The sequence below is a fragment of the Gavialis gangeticus genome, unplaced genomic scaffold, assembly GCF_001723915.1.
Source record: "Gavialis gangeticus isolate Ggan-Ray unplaced genomic scaffold, GavGan_comp1, whole genome shotgun sequence".
Classification (NCBI taxonomy): Eukaryota; Metazoa; Chordata; order Crocodylia; family Gavialidae; genus Gavialis; species Gavialis gangeticus.
The window spans coordinates 119,500,614-119,521,643 of record NW_017729024.1 but is presented as its reverse complement, the minus strand read 5'-3'; the positions used below and the strand labels follow the sequence as shown (position 1 = coordinate 119,521,643).

The 21,030-nt window shown below is 41.1% G+C and overlaps 1 protein-coding gene across 3 annotated transcripts in view; it reads right to left on the bottom strand.

Annotated features, from left to right (window-relative positions):
• KIAA2026 (KIAA2026 ortholog) overlaps positions 1-21,030 on the bottom strand; it is a 129,295-nt gene that overhangs the window by 7,512 nt on the left and 100,753 nt on the right. Inside the window, exons 6-8 of one of the 3 annotated variants that reach the window (XM_019517614.1) lie at positions 5,359-5,474; positions 3,642-3,829; positions 23-1,997 (exon numbers count right to left, since the gene is read on the bottom strand). In XM_019517614.1, coding sequence (XP_019373159.1) covers positions 23-1,997; positions 3,642-3,829; positions 5,359-5,474 — 2,279 coding nt within the window. The remainder of the gene's footprint in view (positions 1-22; positions 1,998-3,641; positions 3,830-5,358; positions 5,475-21,030) is intronic. The other 2 variants (XM_019517613.1, XM_019517615.1) reach the window with 2 other exon arrangements.

The window sequence follows — 21,030 nt, the reverse complement described above, 5'->3', positions numbered from 1 at the left end:
CTTTCTGATTGTGTTAACATATGTTTTGCCTAAGGGAGAAGGGTGGGTGGGTTTTATTGATTCTGCAGCTAGACTGGTGCTTGATGGGCCATTGGGAATTGGAGTATTAATGAAAACTAATTTCTGGGAACTAATACCAGCTGATGTTGGAGCAGGTATTATATTGACACCTGGAGCTCCACAGGGAGAAATAATAGGTGGATTTGTGACCAGCATAAGTTTCTGAATTGATGTGCCACTGATAACCTCTCCATTTGTCACTGTGCTAGTCTTGGGTTGTGCCACAAGGTGTTTTATGTTTTTAATATCAACTTGTTGCTTTGTTGAAGGAATCTGCGTAATACCTGCGTTACTTTGTCCAATATTTCCTGTAGAAATGTTAATTATATTAGCATTGCTATTTGGAGTAGATGATATCAAAGTGCTAGGTGGTGAAACAGGGGACACGAAGCTAGGAGAAGACACTTGTTGAGCCTTCTCTATCACTTGACCCAAACTGCCACCATTAGGAGGCTGCCCTGATGCAATTTTGAGATTCTTTCCCATTATCTGGTTTAAACCAGTAGGAATGGCTGGAATAGCAACAGAAGACACTGATGAGGAGGCAAAACCAGAAACGGAAGATTGACAAACCAATGGGAGACCACTTGTGGCCGTTGCTACAGAGGAAAAAGTAGATGTTGACAGTGTTGTGGATTTTGGCACCAAAAATGTCTGAAGCTGAGGTGTATATGTGAACACTGAATTAGCAGATAAACTATTAGGTGAAATCTGGTCTGGATTTGTTTGCACTTTAACAATTCCTGTGTTCCCTCCTCGAGTTGTGACCAGAATGGACTGTGATTCTCTTATACACACTGTTTTCAGTTCTTGTTTAGCTTCTTTGGAGTCATTGGACTGCTGTGGTGTGACCTTATGGAGTGAACAAGAAGTATTTGTAGATCCACTTAGTGTTGTTGCTGATGCCAGAGTTTGACCTGCTATGGAAGCAACAGGTGAAGCTAAAGATACAGGAAATGCTACAGCTGAAACTGCAGCCTTACTTTTGTCAGTCTCATTTTGGTTCATTTTAACTGTTGATGATAAGTTACTTGTTGAGGTTATGGAGGGCAAAAGTTGTGGCCTAGTCACTGGACTAGTCATCTGTGACAAATGTGTAATACTCTTGTTTAAAACTGTACTAGATAGTTGAGTAGTGACATTTATAGTTGGAGTTACAAGAACAGGTGTTAAAGAAACACTGACATTTGCTGTCTGTGGGAGAGAAGTACAGCGGAGCTCAGGAGTCTTTTGCTGCAGTGACTGAATTTCTTTTGTCATAGTTTTTCCTTCTTTGTGCTGAATAAGAAAATTTTTAGGTAAAATAAAAACTTGTTGCACAATTTTTTCTCCTGTTTTAGGGTCAGTAATGGGTTGCATTTGAATTTTCACTGGGCTATTATGGAGATCTACTGGTACACAATGGCCACTTGGCATTTTGTATACCATCTGTAAAGGACTCTTTGAAGTTGTCTGGCAGGGTAGTGCTGGCTTTTTTGGGGATGATTCCATAGATGGCATACCTGACTTTTCAGAAGTAGATATGCTTGTGTCTATAGAGTGTGGCAGTTGATTTGTTAAGGTCACTTTGTTCCCAATATTCTTGGCAAGCAGGGCCTGGATGGGTTTGGTCCCTTTCAGAAAGTTTGATATCGATGTTGCAGGATCCATCAAAGCAAATGATTCTGGAGGTGGCAGCTCACTTTGTTTCAGTTCATTCAAGCCAGTATCAGTCAGCATATCATTTTCTGAACTCTGGACTGGAGCCTCATTTGAAATAAACCTGGCTTTCTTTCTTGGTGAAAGCTCATCTGTGCTATCATCCAGATTGCTGTTTTGCTTGGACTGACGTTTCATAGCCTTGAACAGTGACTTACTTGTTTCTTTAGAAGTCGATTCTTTTTTTTGTACCCTGCTTTTTCCTGCAGGCAGATCCATCTCTAACAGTTTCATTTCATCTGCAAAATTGTTTTTACAAAAAACAAACAAATATACATATATAAGTTTGTAATTGATATTTTTGTCTAACAGTTTACTAGGACTTAGCTAAAGATGAAACAGTAGTTGTAATTATGTTGTAATATGAATCAGTAAGAACAGTTTCAGAGGTACTGACAGTATTAATCACCTCAATTAAATACTTACTAAAATCTTTTAGGTAACAAATTTAAATTACCAGCAATTTTAACTGTAAATCCTTCCAAAACGAATCTAAAATTTCATTACAAAAATCATTACGTGGAAAAGCTGTGAATGTTTATAAATGGATAAATTTAGAGTCTTTCTGTTCTTCTAAGTGACAGCATAATTTCTAGAATTGGATATAACACTTCAATTTCAAACAAATTCATGCATTACAACAAAAATTCCAATTTTTTTTAAAATACAAGACTAACAGACAACCCTTCCCCTCACCCAGCCTGTTTAAAAGGCAATAAGGCTGACTGTGTCCCCCCTGCAGGTATTAAAGGAACCCAGGGAGATTTTAAAGGTGCATTAGGAAAGCCATTTCATCTTCTGATGTAGATCAGAATCAGATGCCATTAAGGAAACAAAGACACCTTTGAACCCTCTCTTGGCTACCTCTTCTCTAAAGTGTAGCATAGAATCTTGCCCCAAATAATCATACTACCATTATAATAATGTGCAGCAACAGTTACAGCAAAAAAGCCCAAACAAGAAAATTAGCAGACCTTGTATTATATCTAAGGTCAGGTCCACACAGGCAGTTCTGGGGAGCTGCCATGGGCCAGTCAGCACCCTGCCCTCTCCCTCACCTCTCAACAGCCTGGAGCCCACGCGCCCTGTGGCTCCTCCCTGCCACTGTCAACACAGCACAGCCCCAGCCCCAACCTCGGCCTCCCCTGCACCTGCTCTGAACTGCCCACCTACACTGAGCAGTGGCAGCAGCCGGGCAGAAGCTGCTTTTCAACACAGGGGAAAGGCGACCCCTCCCCCTCCCCCTCACCACTGCTGGGTCCGTCTTGCTGCAGCTACCTGGAGCCTGTGCCTGAGCTGCCCTGAGGCTCGGCCACCCAGTGAGGCAGTGGTGGCAGTTCAGAGGAGCTGCAGGGCAGCCCAAGCCTGGGCTCTGGGTGGCTGCAGCAAAAAGGAGGAGGCAGCTGCTTTTCCACCATGCTGAGCAGCAGCTTCTGCCTGGCCACCACCACCTCTGCTGCTGCTTAGCATAGATGAACGAGTCCAGAGCAGAAATGGGGCAGGCTAGGATCGGGGCTGTGCACGCAAATTCTGGCTGGTCTGAAGCTGGTCCACTCCGCCAGGCCAAGCTGGGAGTGAGCCGGAGTCGGGGTTGTGTGCATGGGTTCCTACCAATACCACAGGATTGGGGCCAGCAGCGCTGGCAGCCAGAAGGACCTGCCATTGCCTGGGCTGCCTAGAATAGCAGTCCAGCTGCGGGGCTGCCCCAGCCCCTGTGTAGTCAGGGGGCAGCAGGATGCACCATGGGCTGAACAACACCTTGGCCAGGTGGGGCCAACAGACCAACCACGGGCCAGAAAAAGTTCCTCTTTGGGCCTGATTTGGCCTGTGGGCCATATTTTGCCCACCCCTGATCTAGGTGGTTATCCCAGATAACTGCTTACCAAAGTCTGAGTAATCATTTTTGAGGAAGTCCAGATGTTCTGTAGATTCTGAAGATGTACTTGTTACTGCACCAAAAGATTCTTTTCCTGTATCATTTTCACTTTCTTCATTACTCCATAATTCTCTGGTAAACTTATCATGGTCTGGATGTCTTTTAAAATCATCATAGTCCTTCTTCAATCGAGACCTTGAAAATTACACCGTGCAAAATGGAGAGTTATGAATGGATGATGAGCTGTGAGGAACCTATCTACCAGCTGGAGAGAGCAAGAAGGATGAAATGACCCCATCAGACATTGTGGCCTACTGTACAATGAAGGGACTATACAAACACCTCTAGCCCAGGAGGCTAACAATGGTGTGAAATGGCCCAATGATCTCAGATGAATTTAGAATACCACGAAGGAATTAAAGCAATGTAAAAGGATGGCTCCCAAACAGTGGAAACTTAATCCTCAACATTTTTCAAAGATCAAAATGTACTATCAAGCTTTTAACTGGAAATATTACAGCAATACAACTGAAAATAGAGTCCTAAACTGTAAGAAGGGGCCTATGCACAAGGAGAGGGTCTCCTTCCTAACATGCCCCTCATACATTATCCCCCTCTCCAAGACTTTCCCCAGACCATCACAACCATGTTTTAAAATGGTTCTCTCATGTACCAGGGGATGCATCTAGTACAAGGCTGACCAACTGGCAGCCTACTGGCCCCTGCAGCTGCCTGTCCCACAGCTGCACAGAAAGGGAGGACTCTGGAGCGGGAAGCCACTTGCCATTTGTGTAGCTTGCACAGCTGGGGGCCTCACAATGTTGGTAAGGCACGGAAGAGGATGCCAGGGATCCACGTGCTGCTAGGCCAGCTCCTGTGTATAGCCACTTACCATGGTCCAATGCACAAGGTTTAAGGTGCCTCAATTTTACAGTACATGAAACTGCATACTAATTCAGCTGGACAAACAGTCTTACTTACATTTCAATATTATTATGCGCTCATGGAAATAAGCACAGGTCAAAATAACACTAAATCTGATGAGAACTGTACTCTAGCTGGAGCCACAAATGTAGGATAAAGCCAAGAAAATACCATTGACTGCTCTTTATTTTTAGGTACTGTTATTTAAAAAAAACTCCCTTAAACAAATGAACACCAGTTTGCTCAGTAAACATAGTTAGGCTGAGATATGACAAAGTGATTCTCAAGACTACTTGAATAGGTACTGAGCTTTTACAGAGCTTTGAAAAATCTATTGCTAAGCAGAGTTTGCTCAAACTTACCTTGGGAGTTACTGGTGCTCTTCCATAATACTAAAGCATACATCTCTTTAGACTACATCAGAAGCACTCAACCCCTGGCTGACAGAGCTGTGGCCACAGGCCCATGGGCTCTCCACGGGTCCAAAATTCGGCAATTGAGGAGCCAATCTGCATGCTAGATTGTACCAGTGCACATGGCCAGATCTGGGTGCACTGTACCAGGCCAGGCCATGGTGTGGCCACCTACAGTGACCAAGTCCAACCCTACACAGGATCCCGTGGTAGACTGGCCCTCACATCTGACCCACAAGGCCAAAAAAAAAATGGGCATCACTGGACTACACTGCTATTGTCAAATAAAGCTACCATGATGTTAACAGCCAAATAAGGCAATAAGTCATGAAAAATGAAATGATTTCTATTTTGTTCATATTATTGTTCAACGGATTAGCTAATTACCTGTTTCTCTGAAAAGCTTTCATTAACTTTGGTTCCCATGGTAACAATTCATTTAGCAGTCGTATCAAGGTACAGTGTAATTCCTTTACTCCTTGCTTCCGAAGGTACCATCTTCCCTACAAACATAAAATACCATTTATTTATCTTTTTCTAATTGATATATTAGTATATGATATTTGCATGCAATATATTTTGAAATTCACAGGTAAAAATATATGTTTCATCAGTGCTATCTATTCTCAACTTGTGTAAGGGAAACTCTAAACTGTGTATAGAGTTCTTATGCTGCAATTAAAAAAATATCGTAACAATTCTTACAGAATGTTTATTTTTTCAGGTTGTTGAAAATTAATATCCAATTCTGCAAGCATTTATATGTGTGTGCTTAAATTTACTTACAGGAGTAATTATGCACATGTGTGTAATCCCTATGAATTCCATATGACAGTCCACACATATATGGTCTCATGTTTAAATGTTTACAAGATTAGGACCTAAAACACGAATTTTACTTTAGCATACACACACATTATATGACTGGTACAGACACTTCAGAAAAATAAAAACGTTTATCATAATTTTGCAAAAAAACCAAAACAAAACTTGTTGGATTACTTTTTCCTATGGTTGTTCTTTATCCAAAAGTAAATTTCATACCTTGACTGTGTCAGACATAACAGAAAATAGAGGGGAAAGAGCTTTCTTATTGTGAAAGAGTATTAGGTTTTTGTATTTCAAATAATTAAAAATGGTTTATTTTTTCAGATGAAACTTTCATAGATGTTAGGGGCTGGAAGGGACCTTACAAGATCATTAGGTCCAGCCCCCACTGCGATGAAGTATTTGCATTGATTTTTTTTCTTGTGCAGGGTTGAAAATATAAGCATTTCTTTGGTAACATTATTAATACCAAAGTATCTGAAGTTTTCCCTCTGTTACTATGCCAGTATATCAATAATAAATGATGTGCTGACAACCTAACTCCATGTGGCAGGAGGAAACAGAATCACTTCCTAGGTCATGTAACCACACTGCATAATTGACTAGTTTCCAAAGTTACCTTTTCTTTTGTAGGTTTGAGAACATTTTTATTTAATGTCTGACCTAACTCTGATGCCCATTTAAAAGCAAAACAAAAAGCAAAACAAACTTGGGCATGTATAATGAATTATGAATACTTGCTCTGCCAAGCTGAAAGTTTAGCTGAGACATATTCTGCTATGTTAAATAAGTAATGTGCATATGTATCATTTTCTTCAGTAAAGTGGACTACAACTGTAATTATTAATAAAAATTACTGATATAGCTCCATTAAATTTACTCAGTTCTTTACCAAATTAGGCAAATGTGCTGAAGATTAAAAATCAGAAGAAAGAATTGGACTGAGTGGGCTGCTCTTGTCATGAGACAATGAAAACAGTATCCTGCAGTAAGAGAAGCAGGACTTGTCCATGTTTGGTGTGTATGCTTTGCCTACAGCAGAACTCTGCTCCACATGGGCTACCTGCACCCCACCCAGTATGCATGGAGTTTGGGGGCAGGAAAGACTGGAAGCTTGAAGCTACAACCCTTCAGTTGTCTGCAGCAGTGACCTTTTCATGGTAATATGAGAGAATTCTTTCCTATCCATTCTCTGCAGATTTACCCACTGCACAGCATAATCACTCAGCTTGGCTGGCTTGTTTCAAGATTTAAAGACGATACATGTCATATAGCAGAATGAGCGACTACTCCTCTATTCTTTAATAAACATTACAAAATGCCAAAGCAGTTAAATGGAAAATGATACATGGATGCCACATAATATTAATGCTTTAATACATTTGTGTTTTAATTTTCCCTAAATATAATCTGACCAGATTATACAGTGCCCATGCTGCACATTGGTGACAGGTTTCCTGCTTCAGAAACTAACAAAAAATATAACATGCAATACAACCTAATTAGGGGGTTGATTTCACTTACTAGTGTGAGCAGTCAAGCCAACTGTTCATAGCAATAAAGCAATGTTAATTTATACAGTTTTATTTTTACTTCAAATGTTACATACATGATTTAACAGAATTACAGATACATACATTTATGTATCCATAAATGATATATTACTGCTGCAGTGTATCAAATAAATAAACGACTATGAATGATTTCAGGACATGATAATGCAGTAAATCTTGCACTGAACACAGACAAAAATACATGAAAAGACAATAAAGTAAAGATGTGAAAAATAGCTGCGGGACAAGGAGTGATGGAACAGAGTAAGATCTTTGGACAAGGAATGATGAGACAAAATGTATTTTTTAAAGATAGAGTTATTTACCTCCAGAGAAGACTGATATTTTGATTTAGGCAGGGAAAGGGAATTTAAATTAGGTGGATGTGGCCACTGAGTAATCTCTGAAGTAACAAACTGTGTATCTACTTACAGAATGGACACAAGCAAAGATCTGTGCATAAGAATGGATTGTGAGCCTTTATTTTATTAAAAACCAGTTGTGGAAAGGAAAAAAAAAAAATGATTGTAGGTTATATTTTTCTAAATTTAAAGAAAAATAAAATAAATTCTAATTTTTAAAAAAGATAATATATTTAATCCAGTTTAAAATCTCTGGATAGCTCCACAATCTGTTTGCTTCCCCATCATTTATGTGCAGTTTTGATAAATGCACACGCTGGCAAAGTTGAAATGGAATACTCTTCCTGTAGTCAAAATGTTCATGGGTGGGCAATTATTTGGGCTGGAGGACAACTCGAGGAGTTTTGGTGAGTTGTTAGGGGCTGGGGTTGGGGGGGAACTGATCCCATCCAGCCTGCTGGCCACCACTGGGGCTAGGGACAGACTTTACACATAAAATCGGTCTAAATGATCAGAGACAAATCTGGTTCAATGTAGTACATTCAACAAACCTGGCTGAATGTAGTATCAGACTCATTTGAACTGGGTCAAACCAGTTTATGCAAGGTCTGTCCCAGACCCCTTCCTGGTTTAAATTAAATCAGAGTCCTTCAGCATCCCAGATGCTTTGCAACTCTGGGCGGAGCTCTGTTCTCTGCTCCAGCCCAGCAGGGTTGGCCCCTCCCTTCTGCTCCCTGGCTGCAGCTCCAGCAGAGACTGCACGTATGAGGCATCTGCCTGGCTTCCTCCTGCTCACCTCCCTCCCCCTCACCACTCCCTGCTCAAGCAGGGATTCCCCCCTCCCTTCTGCCTTACACAGACAGCTCTAAGCATTAGCTAGCATACCACATGCTGGCTGTGGGAAACAGGACAAAGGCAGACAGCACAGTGTCGACTTAGGGCTTTTTGGAGCTGATCAACTGGTAGCTGGTAATGTCCCTCCTTTCCTTCCTTGGAAAAAGTTGTTTAAGAAGAGCATGAACTACTGAGAGAGGCTGTTTTGCTAATGGGGTGATAAATGCTAACAAATCCCTGTATAACTCCCTGCTGTGTAACTCAATGCTCTGTTATCAATGGGGGGGGGGGGAAGGGAAGGAGGGAGAGAACCCCTCCCTAATCAGAGAGTCCTGCCAGGGCCTGGCCACACCTCCCCCCTCAGCTCAGCACTGTACAAGGAAAGGAAGGGTGTTCCTCTAATGCCCCCCGACTTTAGCCTGAGCCACTGCTGACATGTGCCTGCATTTCTTCAGTTCAGAGCAGATGTCTTTACTGTTACAAACCAGTTTAGCCTAGTCAGGTTGGACTAACCTGCAAAGATTGAATCAACTCAGGTTCAGGCTTTTTGACTGTCTGTCCCTAGCCTGGGAATCTGAAGAGGGAAGGTTGTGTCCTGCACCGCTTTACTCTGTTACATCTGGGGCTGGGCCAGGCTGGGCCATGAAGTATCCTCTGCTCCGCTGCATCTTCCCACCCCCTCCATTTCCCCTCCACCACCTTCCTGTTGGTGTGTGCAGTTCTGACACTGTGGCTGCTGGCAGCCAAGCCCACATAGGACAGGGCACAATGCAGTGTGCAAAGTAGCTGTCCTGCATGCTTGCTATGATGAACCACTGCTGCCACAACAGAAGAGTTAGGGGTGGCTGCCTTGAGCCAATCCCTACCCCCTGCCCCTTCTCCCCATGGCTAGCATTGACTAGCAGTGCTGCAGCAGCAGTGGCTCATCACAGCAGGCAGGACAGCTATTGGGGGTGCTGCATCGCACCCTATCCCATGTAGGCCCAGCTGCTGGTGGCTGCAGTGCCACCCAGAAGCCAGGGGGCAGGGAGGGCAGGGGGATGGAGGAGTCGGCATGCTGCATGACCTGGCTTGGCCCTGGATGTGGCAGAGCTGCATGGCGTGGGACACAACCCTCCCTCCTCAGACTCCCGTCAGCAGTCTGCAGGCCAGATAGGACAGGATTAATTCACAGGCCAAATATGGCCTGCAGGCTGTACTTTACCCATTCTTGACTTAGTTGTTGGAGGCAAGTATGAGAATATATAAAAATATACAGCACACACATGGACCCCATTCCTCAAAAGTGCACAGGAAAGAAGAGAATAAACTGGTTCAATGAAACAAACATCCTTCAAGCTATCATGGTGCAGATATATACAGCTTTCATCAGAGGGTAGGGGCTTGCATAAAGGCTAATTGCAGAAAAAAAAAATCTGCTAATGTGGTCTCAGATATAAAGGCAAATAGAACATTATTTCGCGTGTCATAGTTCATACGGTCTTATAGTTAGGGTTCTACTTAACTCATGGTGAGACAAAGCAATTTTCACGGTTTGGTCACGGCATAAAGAGTTGATTTTGCAGGCATTTCCTGGTGGCCGCACCCCTTGCAGCTTATTGGTGGAGGCATATACCATTTAATTTAACAGCAAATTCCAAAGAAAATAAATTATATCATATAGTTTATCGTTATTATGAATCTAAATATTAATTTTTTTAATTGAAATTTAAATATATTATAAATATAGAGTTGTATACAATATGAATGGTAACATTATAATTTATTATTATATGCAGCATTCTACAACAAGTTTAGAAATACTAATTTATAGAAACATTTTCACTTCACTAATTGGCACCTTCACTTAGTCTATGTCACTAGCCAATTAACTCTCAGTTGCATGATCTATGGCTGCCGTGACTGTCACGTTGTCTTTGTATTGCGGTAAGCACTGGAACATTCTAAAACAGTGTGTTGTATGAACATGCTGGCTTTTTCAGGTTGATTTTGCAGGAAATCGCGGCCAATGCAGTATTTCCTGGCAACTGTGGACAATGCTGTTTTCTGCAGTTTCTGTGAAAACCATCAAACCGTGAATTAAGTAGACCCCTACTTATAGTCTATTACAGAAAAAGCAGTTTACTGAGAGGTAAGGATGGGACTGAGCTTAGTCATGGCACCATCCCTATTGCAAGCACTTCCCTGGTAGTCAGTTAGTTTCTACAGAATTTAAGCTTAATTTAACATTTTTAATTCTCACGGTTGAAAATAAAGTTCTAAACGTGACTTGATTCAATATGGAATCTATCAACAAATGGAATAAAAAATGGCTCCTTTAAGTTCAAAATGCTATTTATTTTCTATAAGCAAAGAACGCGTGGGACTATGCAGAAGAGCCTCTGTAATTCTGTTGTACAAAGGATAAGGGTATGGCTACTCAGGAAACTCCAGAAGAAGTTTTAGGGCAGTGCCAAAGACTAGATATTAAATCTATCACTTCATGGTTCCACAGACAAATCTGCTCAGTAAGGAGCTATACGTGGGTTCTAACCATTAGCAAAACCTATGGGGTTATATCAGTAGAAGTGGGGTAATTATGCAGCTGCTCCAAACCAAGGTAAGGGAAAGCATTCCTTTCCTTATCACTGTTTGACTGAAGGCAGTGTTCTTTAAAGTGATGTGAACTATTCTCACTCATTTTTTTCAACTCGTTCTAGAGCACAGGCATAATATATTAGTCAATATTCATAACTTTGTCTGCTGATCATTTTAAATAGAAACAATTCAGTTTTGAATAGCGGGCAGAACCAAAAGAGATTACTAATATCAATACTTTTTCATGCTAACCTGACTCCTAATTACCATTTAGTAACAGGAGATAATAAAAAACAGTCTTATGTTATGGTAGAAAAGTTATGCTACCTGTATTTTTGCACAAATTAAATCAAGTCTGTCTAAAAAAAAAAAAAAAACTTTGTTCTTTACTGGTGGATTACAACTACATTTAACAAAAATGTGAATGCACTTTATAACCATGTGCTGAATATTCCCACAGAACTAAGGTAAGGGATACATTCAACACATTCTGAAGTTAAAACTTACCTTTTAATTAGGTTTCCGACATCCAGAGCAGCCATGGAATGCTGACTCCACTCTCCGTGATGCCCCAGCATACACTATTCTGATTATGGCATATTCAGCATGGAACCCCAAAGCAGACTGGAGCCAGGATATGGATATAGGGGGTAAGGGCTAAACGTTTTTTTTTTTTTTTTTTAAATAAACACACACACAACCACAATATTATGCAGTTTTATAAGATTTTTAAAAATCCTTATTTTATATCAAGGACATAAAATAAAGAATATTAGGAATCTTACAAAACCATGCAATATTGTTTTAAAAAGGGTGGTGGTGGAGGGAGAAAACTTACCTTACCCTTATAGGCCTGCTCCATTCTGCAGCGGGGTTCTGTGGTATGTGTGACATCACCAGTCTAGCGTGCTCTAGTGATGTCACACGGAGAGGGAGCTCGTGATCTGCAGCTGCTTTGGACATCAGACACCTAAAGAAAAAAAGATCGGTAACTTTTAAACTCAGAATGTTTTGAATAGTCCTCTTATCCTAATTATGCAACAAATCTTAAAATTCTTATTCCTATTTGCTTCAATAGGAGCTTTGAATGAATGAGGAATGTGCAATTGGTTTTAAATAGCACTATTTTTCATATAACTCATTAATGTCTGCATTTTGGTTAAACAGACTTGACAGCCCTCTTTAACAATGGAAGTGGTGAAAGGTCAGCAATACGTATTTTTGCTTCTGCAACACCACTTCCAATGTTAGAAATGATATACTAAATAGCTAACCTTAGGTGTCATTTGAAGAATATCAGCAGAAACAAATAACAATCATTGTCAGAAGGAAACATTTTCAAAGGGGGTGAGGTGGGGCAGAAATCAATATACAAATCAGTTTAAATGAATATATGTGAGAATTTTATTTCTGGCTACTGAAATAGCAGGGAAATGATCAAACCTCAGCTAAACATATTTGATTCTTTGGGACATTAGCTTAGAAATAAAGATGTGCAAGGAGTCAAACAAAACAAGCTATTTCCACAGATAAGTTTTATAGTAGCTAGCTACTAATACTAATTGTCTTAATTTCTGACAAATTGTGAAACCTTTTGCTTATTGTGTTAAATGTCTAAGTAGACAAATGTCTACATATTTTAATGTAATGCTTAACTATTTATTTTCCTCATCAATGTCACATCCCAATTTTACATGGGTAGTAACATTAAGTTACTTTATTTTTGTCACAATCTAGAGAAGCATGCAGCTACTGAGAAAGTCTGGACTGTCTGCAAGGATAAGAATTCAAACAGCAGTCCCTTCAGTGAAAATAGCCCCTTTAGCGGTGATGTTAAATAACACTGCCAATTACATTTTATTATGAAATACAAACAAGCTGATACACTTTTCACATCATGCAAAAATCCAACTGATTACCATCAGTACTTTTCAGATAGATATTCAGTTTGATTCTTCCTAGAAAAAAAACTATCATTTCATTGGTTAATTTATATATTTTCTTTATAACGAAACATTGCAAAACAATTCAGAAGAGTAGAGGATTTTTTTCCTGTAAAGATTAGTTTTTTCTATATTTTAAAGGTAAACTTGAGGCAACAGGATTCTCTAACATTAACTGTTCATTTTTTTACACTCCATTAAAAGAAACTCCTGGCATTTATGCATTTTAAGACTATGGCCAACAGCAATCTTACTAGATTTACAGACAGCTCATGTCTATAAATGTCTATTTAGATATTCATCATCCTGTTTCCTTTCATTTGATTGAATTTTGTCCTCTTATGTTAATGAGAAAAATGTTTGGTTGAGAGAACTGTTTGATCAAAACCATGTTTTAGAGATAAAATAGGCTATTTAATTAAGTTACTAAATTATATTGATATCAGTTCATAGCTGGACTTGTTGCCTCACCTAGTTTTGCAATTTAATATATACCATCAGAAGGCTATGGCATTCTAAAACATCTGGAATAAGTAACAACAGCAAATGTCAAAGATTTCACAGTTTAAAAGCATGAATCAATGAGAAATCAAAATAAGATACAGAACACAAAATGTAGAATGCAGCTTTTACAGACAGAATAGCAAACAGATAGGTAGCCAGGAATTACTTGAGGAAATGCTCTTGACAAGCATTCAGTGAAAGATGGTTCCACCGCAAAGGAAAGTATGTATGACTGCACAAAGTTAGGGCTATATTGTTGTTTATATATATAAAATATAGTTGGCCCAATAAAAGATATTACCAAACAAACCTTGCTTCTTGTATATACAAAATTAAAAATGTGCACAGGAAACAAAGAATGGTCAAGAAAAATATTTGGGTTATGTAGAGGAAACAGAGGGGACATTAGAGGATTTTAAGGAAAACTGACAGGCAGGAAGTAACTACAGAGTGTCTTGAAAGCCATGACAACTGTCTTGAAATTGCTAACAGAATTACTGTGATGGAAATTAGAAAATAAGATTAGACAGGGTCACAACAGTAAAATAAAATTAATTTTGGACAAGATTTCAAAAACTGGAACTGCAACTAGCATTAATTCATGTTTAACCACAAGAACTGGTGATTTTCAAAAGCACTAAGCATTCAGCAGTTCCCACTGAACTATGAAACATTTTAGGTGCTTAGGAGATCTCAAAACTGAGTCACATTTATGAATGCAAACATGATATTGCAAGCCATGATATAGACTACAATTTAAAAAAAATCCTGGCTCTCACTGACATTTTGAAAAGGGTAGAGTGAACATAGGTGAGATGAAATAGGGAGAGGCCAAAAAGGAACAAATAGTCAAGGTGAGATGAGCAATGCATGCATCATAGTTTTAGCAGGAGGGATGGAAAAGGAGTATTTTAGAGATATAAGAGAGAAAAATGTGGCAAGGAAGCAAGAACTTAGTTGTAGCTGAGAGAACCTTAATTACAATGTATATACATTTTGTCATTCCAATGACTAGGGAGCTGCCAATACAAATACCTGTGCATTAAAATGAGAATATAGTCCCTCATGTCCATTCTTATGTACCCCAAATGCAGGGCCCAATTTTGCAGTCTGTGATTTTTTTTTTAAATCTACCATAGTTTGCAATTCTTTAGAGAGATTTAAAGTGCATCATCAATCTTTTTAACTATTTACTTTTCCATATTTATCTAAAAAATGGCATTACCTATTTTTACAAATACAGAAGCAAACTAAGAGCTACAAGAGGATATTCTTTATGGCAGTAGTTCTTAAAGTATTTTACACATACCCCTGGCAAAGTACGTAACATATTCAGGCTGTACAAGTGATGGTTTTATGAAATAAGTTTATTATGGCTACATTAAAATTACAAGCATAATAGATCAAAAACACCTAAATTTTAGACGTTATAAATAGGCTACCTAATATAAGAAGAACTGCCATATAGTAATATGTCATTCACAATAGTTTCAGTATCTTTGTTTCATTAAAAGTCAACCGAATAACTACAAAAAGTTATCTTACCACGTTGTTGTAAAAAAAGCCAGGGTTTAATCCAGTAAGAATTAAGGCTTCCAAATGCGCTGAATGAGAAAACTTAGTAGACTTCCTTAATTTATCAGTTGTGGAGTTGAATTCTTATTCACTGTAATACTGGGAATCTTCCATTTTATTACTATTGATTTCAAGAGTTTCTACTGAGTCTGCTTGGGAATTCTTTAAGCACTGAAGGCCCTTGATAACACATTAACTCCTTCCAAGGCATCCCACACCCTAGCACGAGCATGACATTATTTACAATTGACTTGCCTGTCAGATCTGTTTTTAAAACACAGCATGGAAACTGTAGCACAAATTGACCATCACAACAAATATTACAAAAAGTAGTATTCACAAAACAGAGTTCACAATTTGATACATCCCCAATCTATTACAGCCCAATACTGTCCACTGACAGGATGAAATGACAAAAAAAGATCATGTTGTACAGTGATGAAGAATAGTAAATACATGCAAGTATATCACAAAAATATATTTAAGGAACGGACAGAAAAGAGAAAAAAAGCCACAGTGACTTTAGTCCTGCAAAAACCCTCTGACTTCACTAAGATCTAAAGAAATTAACAGAAGTGAAAGAATTCAGAACCTTAGATGATCAGACACTTCAGATAGCTTTCTTAATGATATATTTGACCAAAATTTACTTTATACCATATACCTCCTAAAATGGTTTATACCTATTAAGAGGCCTTTACAATAATTAGCCTGCCAGAATACCTCATAATTACGTACCAGTTTATAGAGAAGGAATAGAATGTGCATTAATTTGCTCAAAGACAAATTTTAACTGGGTGCAGGTCAATCATATATACTGTAACCATTCTTATGTACACCTTGATTACTGTATTTACTGGGTTGCAACAATGAGGTTTTTCCACTCAGCATGGGGAAAGCAACCTCTTGCCTTAGAATTGAGTATCAAGGGAAAATGTAGTACCTAGAATCAGAAGATGTGGCAGGAATCCACTCAGCAAAGCATGGGGTCCTGAGGAACTTGGTACTGAGAGACAGGGCAGTGAGGGATCTTGCAAAAGGCATGGGGCAGTATGGCACACAGAGTAGCGAGGGACCCGGTGTGGAGGTGTGGGGCAGTAAGGGACATGGTATAGAGGCACTGAACAGCACAGAACCCAGCACGGAGCAGCAAAGCATGCAGCAGCAAGGGGGTTTGGTGCAATTGGCCAGGGAGGGGCAGGCACCAAGAAGAAGGGCAGGTGGTTGGGGGACAGGTATCAGAGTGGGGGAAAGGGGCAAAAGTTGGGCTGCCTGCCCTCCCTTACTTGCCTCCCCACTGTCTGCCACCCTTATGCTACCTTCCTCACTGCCTCGCAGATCTGGACGGGCAGGTGGGGGGAGAAGAGCGGAGGAGGACACGAATTTTAAACAACCCTCCAATAATTAGACTTTAAACCTGGAACATTATAAAAATGTTATAATTTTCCTGGAACAGAATCTGATTACTGGGGGTGGGGTTGAGTGGTGGTGGTGTCATAAAGAGAAGGGCAATTTGATTATTTGAACAAGTGCCTGAGTCTAATCTTTACCTTAGTGGTATGATGGTTTGTATGCCAGAGTGCTGACTCCTTTTTATTCCCTACCACTTAAAAATAGTCAGAAGGCAAAATATATTTCAAACTTTAAGGATAAGCTTTCAAGAAAACGTAAAAAACAAAGACATCATAAATTTATAACAGAACTTCTTGTAATAGTCTCCTTACATACAAGATAACAGAGACTACGAAGCAGTTAAACATGAAGGAGACTGAGGAAAGCTTAGGAAACTTTAAGATCAAAGCCTGAGTTAGTAAGACACATGGGAAACAAGCAGGATGATCTAGAGCTCTTGCTAGCAAGCAACAACCTTGACCTAGTGGGACTAACTGAAACCTGGTGGGACTCTTCTCACTACTGGGTGGTGGGAAAAGAGGGCTATAGGTTGTATAGGATAGAAAGAGTAGGGAAAAAAAGGTGGGAGAGTTGCTCTCTATGTCAAAGAACAGTACACATCTTCCATAATCAAATTAGGGTCAGAGGGTGGTCAAGCAGGGACTCGGGGTGAATCTGGTGGCGGGGGTCTACTACAGGCTGCCAACTAATGGTCAGTGCCAACATGGTAAAAAGACACTTGGAGGGACTGGATGTAGTCAAATAACCAGAACCGGAGGGACTCTACCCACAGGTAATGAAGGAATTAGCAGGGGTCATAGCTGATCCACTGGCAAGGATATATGAGTGCTCATGGTGGTCGGGTCAGGTTCCGGAGAATTGGAAGAGGGCTAACGTCGTCCCAATCTTTAAGGGGAGAAAGGAGGACCTGGGGAACTATAGACCGTACCTCTATCCCTGGGAAAATCCAAGAAAAGATTATCAAGGAGCGTATCGGTGGGAGCCCGCTGGCTAACGTTATGTGGTTGGGTAACCAACATGGGTTTGTAGCAGGCAGGACCTGCCTGACTAACCTAGTTTCCTTTTACGACAAGGCCACCAATTGTTTAGATGCAGGAGTCGCGGTGGATATTATCTATCTGGACTTCAAGAAGGCCTTTGACAAGGTATCCCATACCATCCTTATAAATAAACTGAGGTGATTTGCCTTGGATGGTTACATGGTAAACTGGGTAGCAAATTGGCTCAAGGGTTGCACTCAGAGGGTGGTAGTGAATGGGTTGGTGTCAACCTGGAAAGATGTGTGCAGTGGAGTTCCTCAGGGCTCAGTTCATGTTGCTCTGATCTTCACCAGTGATCTGGATGAGGGGGTGGGAAGCACCCTGTCCAAATTCGTGGATGACAAAATTATGGAATGAAGCTAACACCCTGGAGAGGAGGAACCAGATCCAGGCCAACCTAGACAGTCTGGGGAGTAGGCAGAGAGCAACAGAATGCAATTCAATAAGGACAAGCACAAGATGCTACATCTAGGGAGGAGGAACTGCCATCATACCTACAGGCTGGGGGGCTACCTTCTCAGCTCCACTGAGGCAGAAAAAGATCTTGGAGTCATTGTTGACTCCAGGATCAACATGAGTCGCCAATGTGATGAAGCAGTCGGCAGAGCCAATCGCACCTTGTCGTGCATCCGTAGGTGCTTCACAAACAGGTCCAGGGAAGTGATTCTCCCCTCTATGCGGCACTGGTCAGACCACAGCTGGAGTATTGTGTCCAGTTCTGGATGCTGCAGTTCAAGTGGGATGTGGACAACTTGGACAGAGTCCAAAGAAGAGCCACTCGCCTGATTAGAGGCCTTCAGGGAAGGCCCTACGAGGAAAGGCTAAGGGACCTTAACCTCCTCAGCCTCTCCAAGAGAAGGCTGAGAGGGGACCCTGTGGCAGGTATAAATTTGTAAGGAAAGAGCAACATGAAGTAGGTGATCTGTTCACCAGGGCACCCCCTGGAATGACAAGGAACAATGTCCATAAGCTGCTAGAGAGAAGGTTTAACTAGAGAGAAGGTTTAGGCAAAGTTCTTCATGGTCAGGGTTGCCAGAATCTGAAATGGGCTCCCAAGGGAGGTGGTGCTTGCCCCATCTTTGGTGGTCTTCAAGATGAGTCTGGACAGGCACCTGGCAGGGATCACATGACCCCAGGGTTGGTGACTCTTTTCTTGCCTGCCAGGGGCAGGGGGTCGGACTAGATGGCCCACTGAGGTCCCTTCCAACTCTATGAATCTATGAATCAGTCTAACACATAGGCAGCTTTTTGTACTGCAAGTAAAGTATCTACAGAACTTTTAATCCTTGTCTACACTGAAAATTTTAAGGTGTTGCTACACACCAGTACTGAAAGTGATGGGAGTGCTATATCTACCGGACAGCTTTTTTCCCCACCATGTCAAACAGATTAGCTTGAGAAAACAGAGGAAAAATGCTATCAGCCAATCTAAACTGGTGTTGCCATAAATTCTGTACAATTCAAAAAACTCCCTCTATCCAATATTCTTTTTTGGAAACATTTCCCAAAGCAGAAACAGATCTACACCAGTCCTGGCCAGTGTTCCCTCTAAGCTGTGCGGCCATGCAGCCACGCCTGGCAGTGCAGCATGAGCGCACCTGCATGGCCGTGCATGCCACACAGCTTAGAGGAAACGCTGGTCGTGTCCTACATTTTAAACTTGAAGCACAAACATATAATTTCACAGCTGAAGGGGTTGGAATCAATTAATCAGGGCAGATTCTCTAATCAATTGTATTCCTTTGCAAGGTCAAAACCTCCCACAAGTCTTCAGAGGTCTCCCTTGGACCTACTGCTAACCTAGCCAGTTTTTATGCCTGTTTTTTGGCAATTCCTGCCACAGATGTGTGTTAGAAGTGCAAAAGGAAAGTGTCCAGAATGTGCAGTGATCTGGCTATCTCCAGACTGAGGCTGGTACATGCAGGGCACGTCTATACAAACCGGACATGAACCATAATGCTGACACGACTGCACAGTGGCAATGAGCTACAGTGCAGTAGTTTGTTGCTACTGTGAAGTAACATGGGAAAAAACCCATATGGCATCAGGACTGCGCAGTAATACTGGTTACTGAGCACTCATTTAGTACCTGCAGTCTGGCCCATGTGTAGACATGCCCACAGAGTCTCTAAAGAGCTGTTGTCAGCACGCACAGCCAGAAGTGCCCTCAAATGGCTCTAATCTGAGCTGGGGCAGATAATCAGGGAGCTGTCATGGGTTGCGAGTTTCCAGCTTCTTTTTTTACCCTGGTTTGGGTCACAGTTGCCCTGCTGTGGAGTAGTTGTATGGTGAAGGGGAACCATCCTCCAGTCTTTCCTTGACAGTACCCTCCAGTTGAGGCAGATCTCCTCAAACTCATTTTCTGCATCTCACCACTGCCTCACAAGGAAGCAAGCAATTGATTAGTCCAGACTTATTCCCTCTTCCCTTCTCCTGTCATGCAGCATGTCACTCAGGGGAGGTGCTAAGAAACTGGAGCAAAGAGGGTATGTCAGCTGCTCAGGACACTCCCAGTTCACATCAGAACTAATGGAGCAATAAAAGAAGGGATGGAAGGAGGGAAGATTATCAGGGCCAATTCAAATGATACTTTAAAAATTAAGACTACAGCCCAGGGAACACATTTTCAACTTGCAGTCAAACATTCTCAACATGATTGTCCTCAAGGGCCATAGATCAACGCCTATGATCGACACCATCAAAAGTCTTGGGTATCAAAGTATGGTCTTCAGAGCCCAATCATCCGGTCCTATGTGCCGCCCACAGGTCTTGGACAGGCACTGCATACAGTGCATGGGGCCGGTTCTGGCATGAACATGATACAGATCCAGTTCTGACTTTCACATGGCATGCACGACAGATCTGAAGCACTTGTGGTGCTCACAGCCAACTACCCTCATGCTGGATGCAGCGCATGGGGCAAGCCTATGGGCCCAATCCAGCCTGTGGACCAGCTCCATGCCATTAACTAATCCAACCTGCTGGGCCCAATAGGTTTGACATCCCTGATCTACACCATTAAAGTTGCTACAACAAATTTAGGAGTGAGCAGGAGAAAGTATAGAAGTTGACCATTTTTCTTGACAGAGGAACACAATTCACACCTAAAACAAAAATATATCAAATTTGTATAGAGAAGCTCTAGGATCATGACATACAATCTATTCAGGCGTAATATGAGAGAAAAACTTCAGTAGGTTTATTATTTCATTAGTGTAGGTGGAGCTGGTAGCAACATCTATAGTTAGGTTGCCTAACACTTTCCATTATGTAACTCTGTTTTCAGCTGCTTATAACTTTGCAGACAAAAAATATTATGGCTGAAATTCTCCGGGCTGGGTATGGGTCCAGCCTGTACTGCTTTGGAAATTTTCAGCTAAAAGGTTCAGTCATTTATATGAATGCTATAAGAGAAAAAGTATTCCCTGTT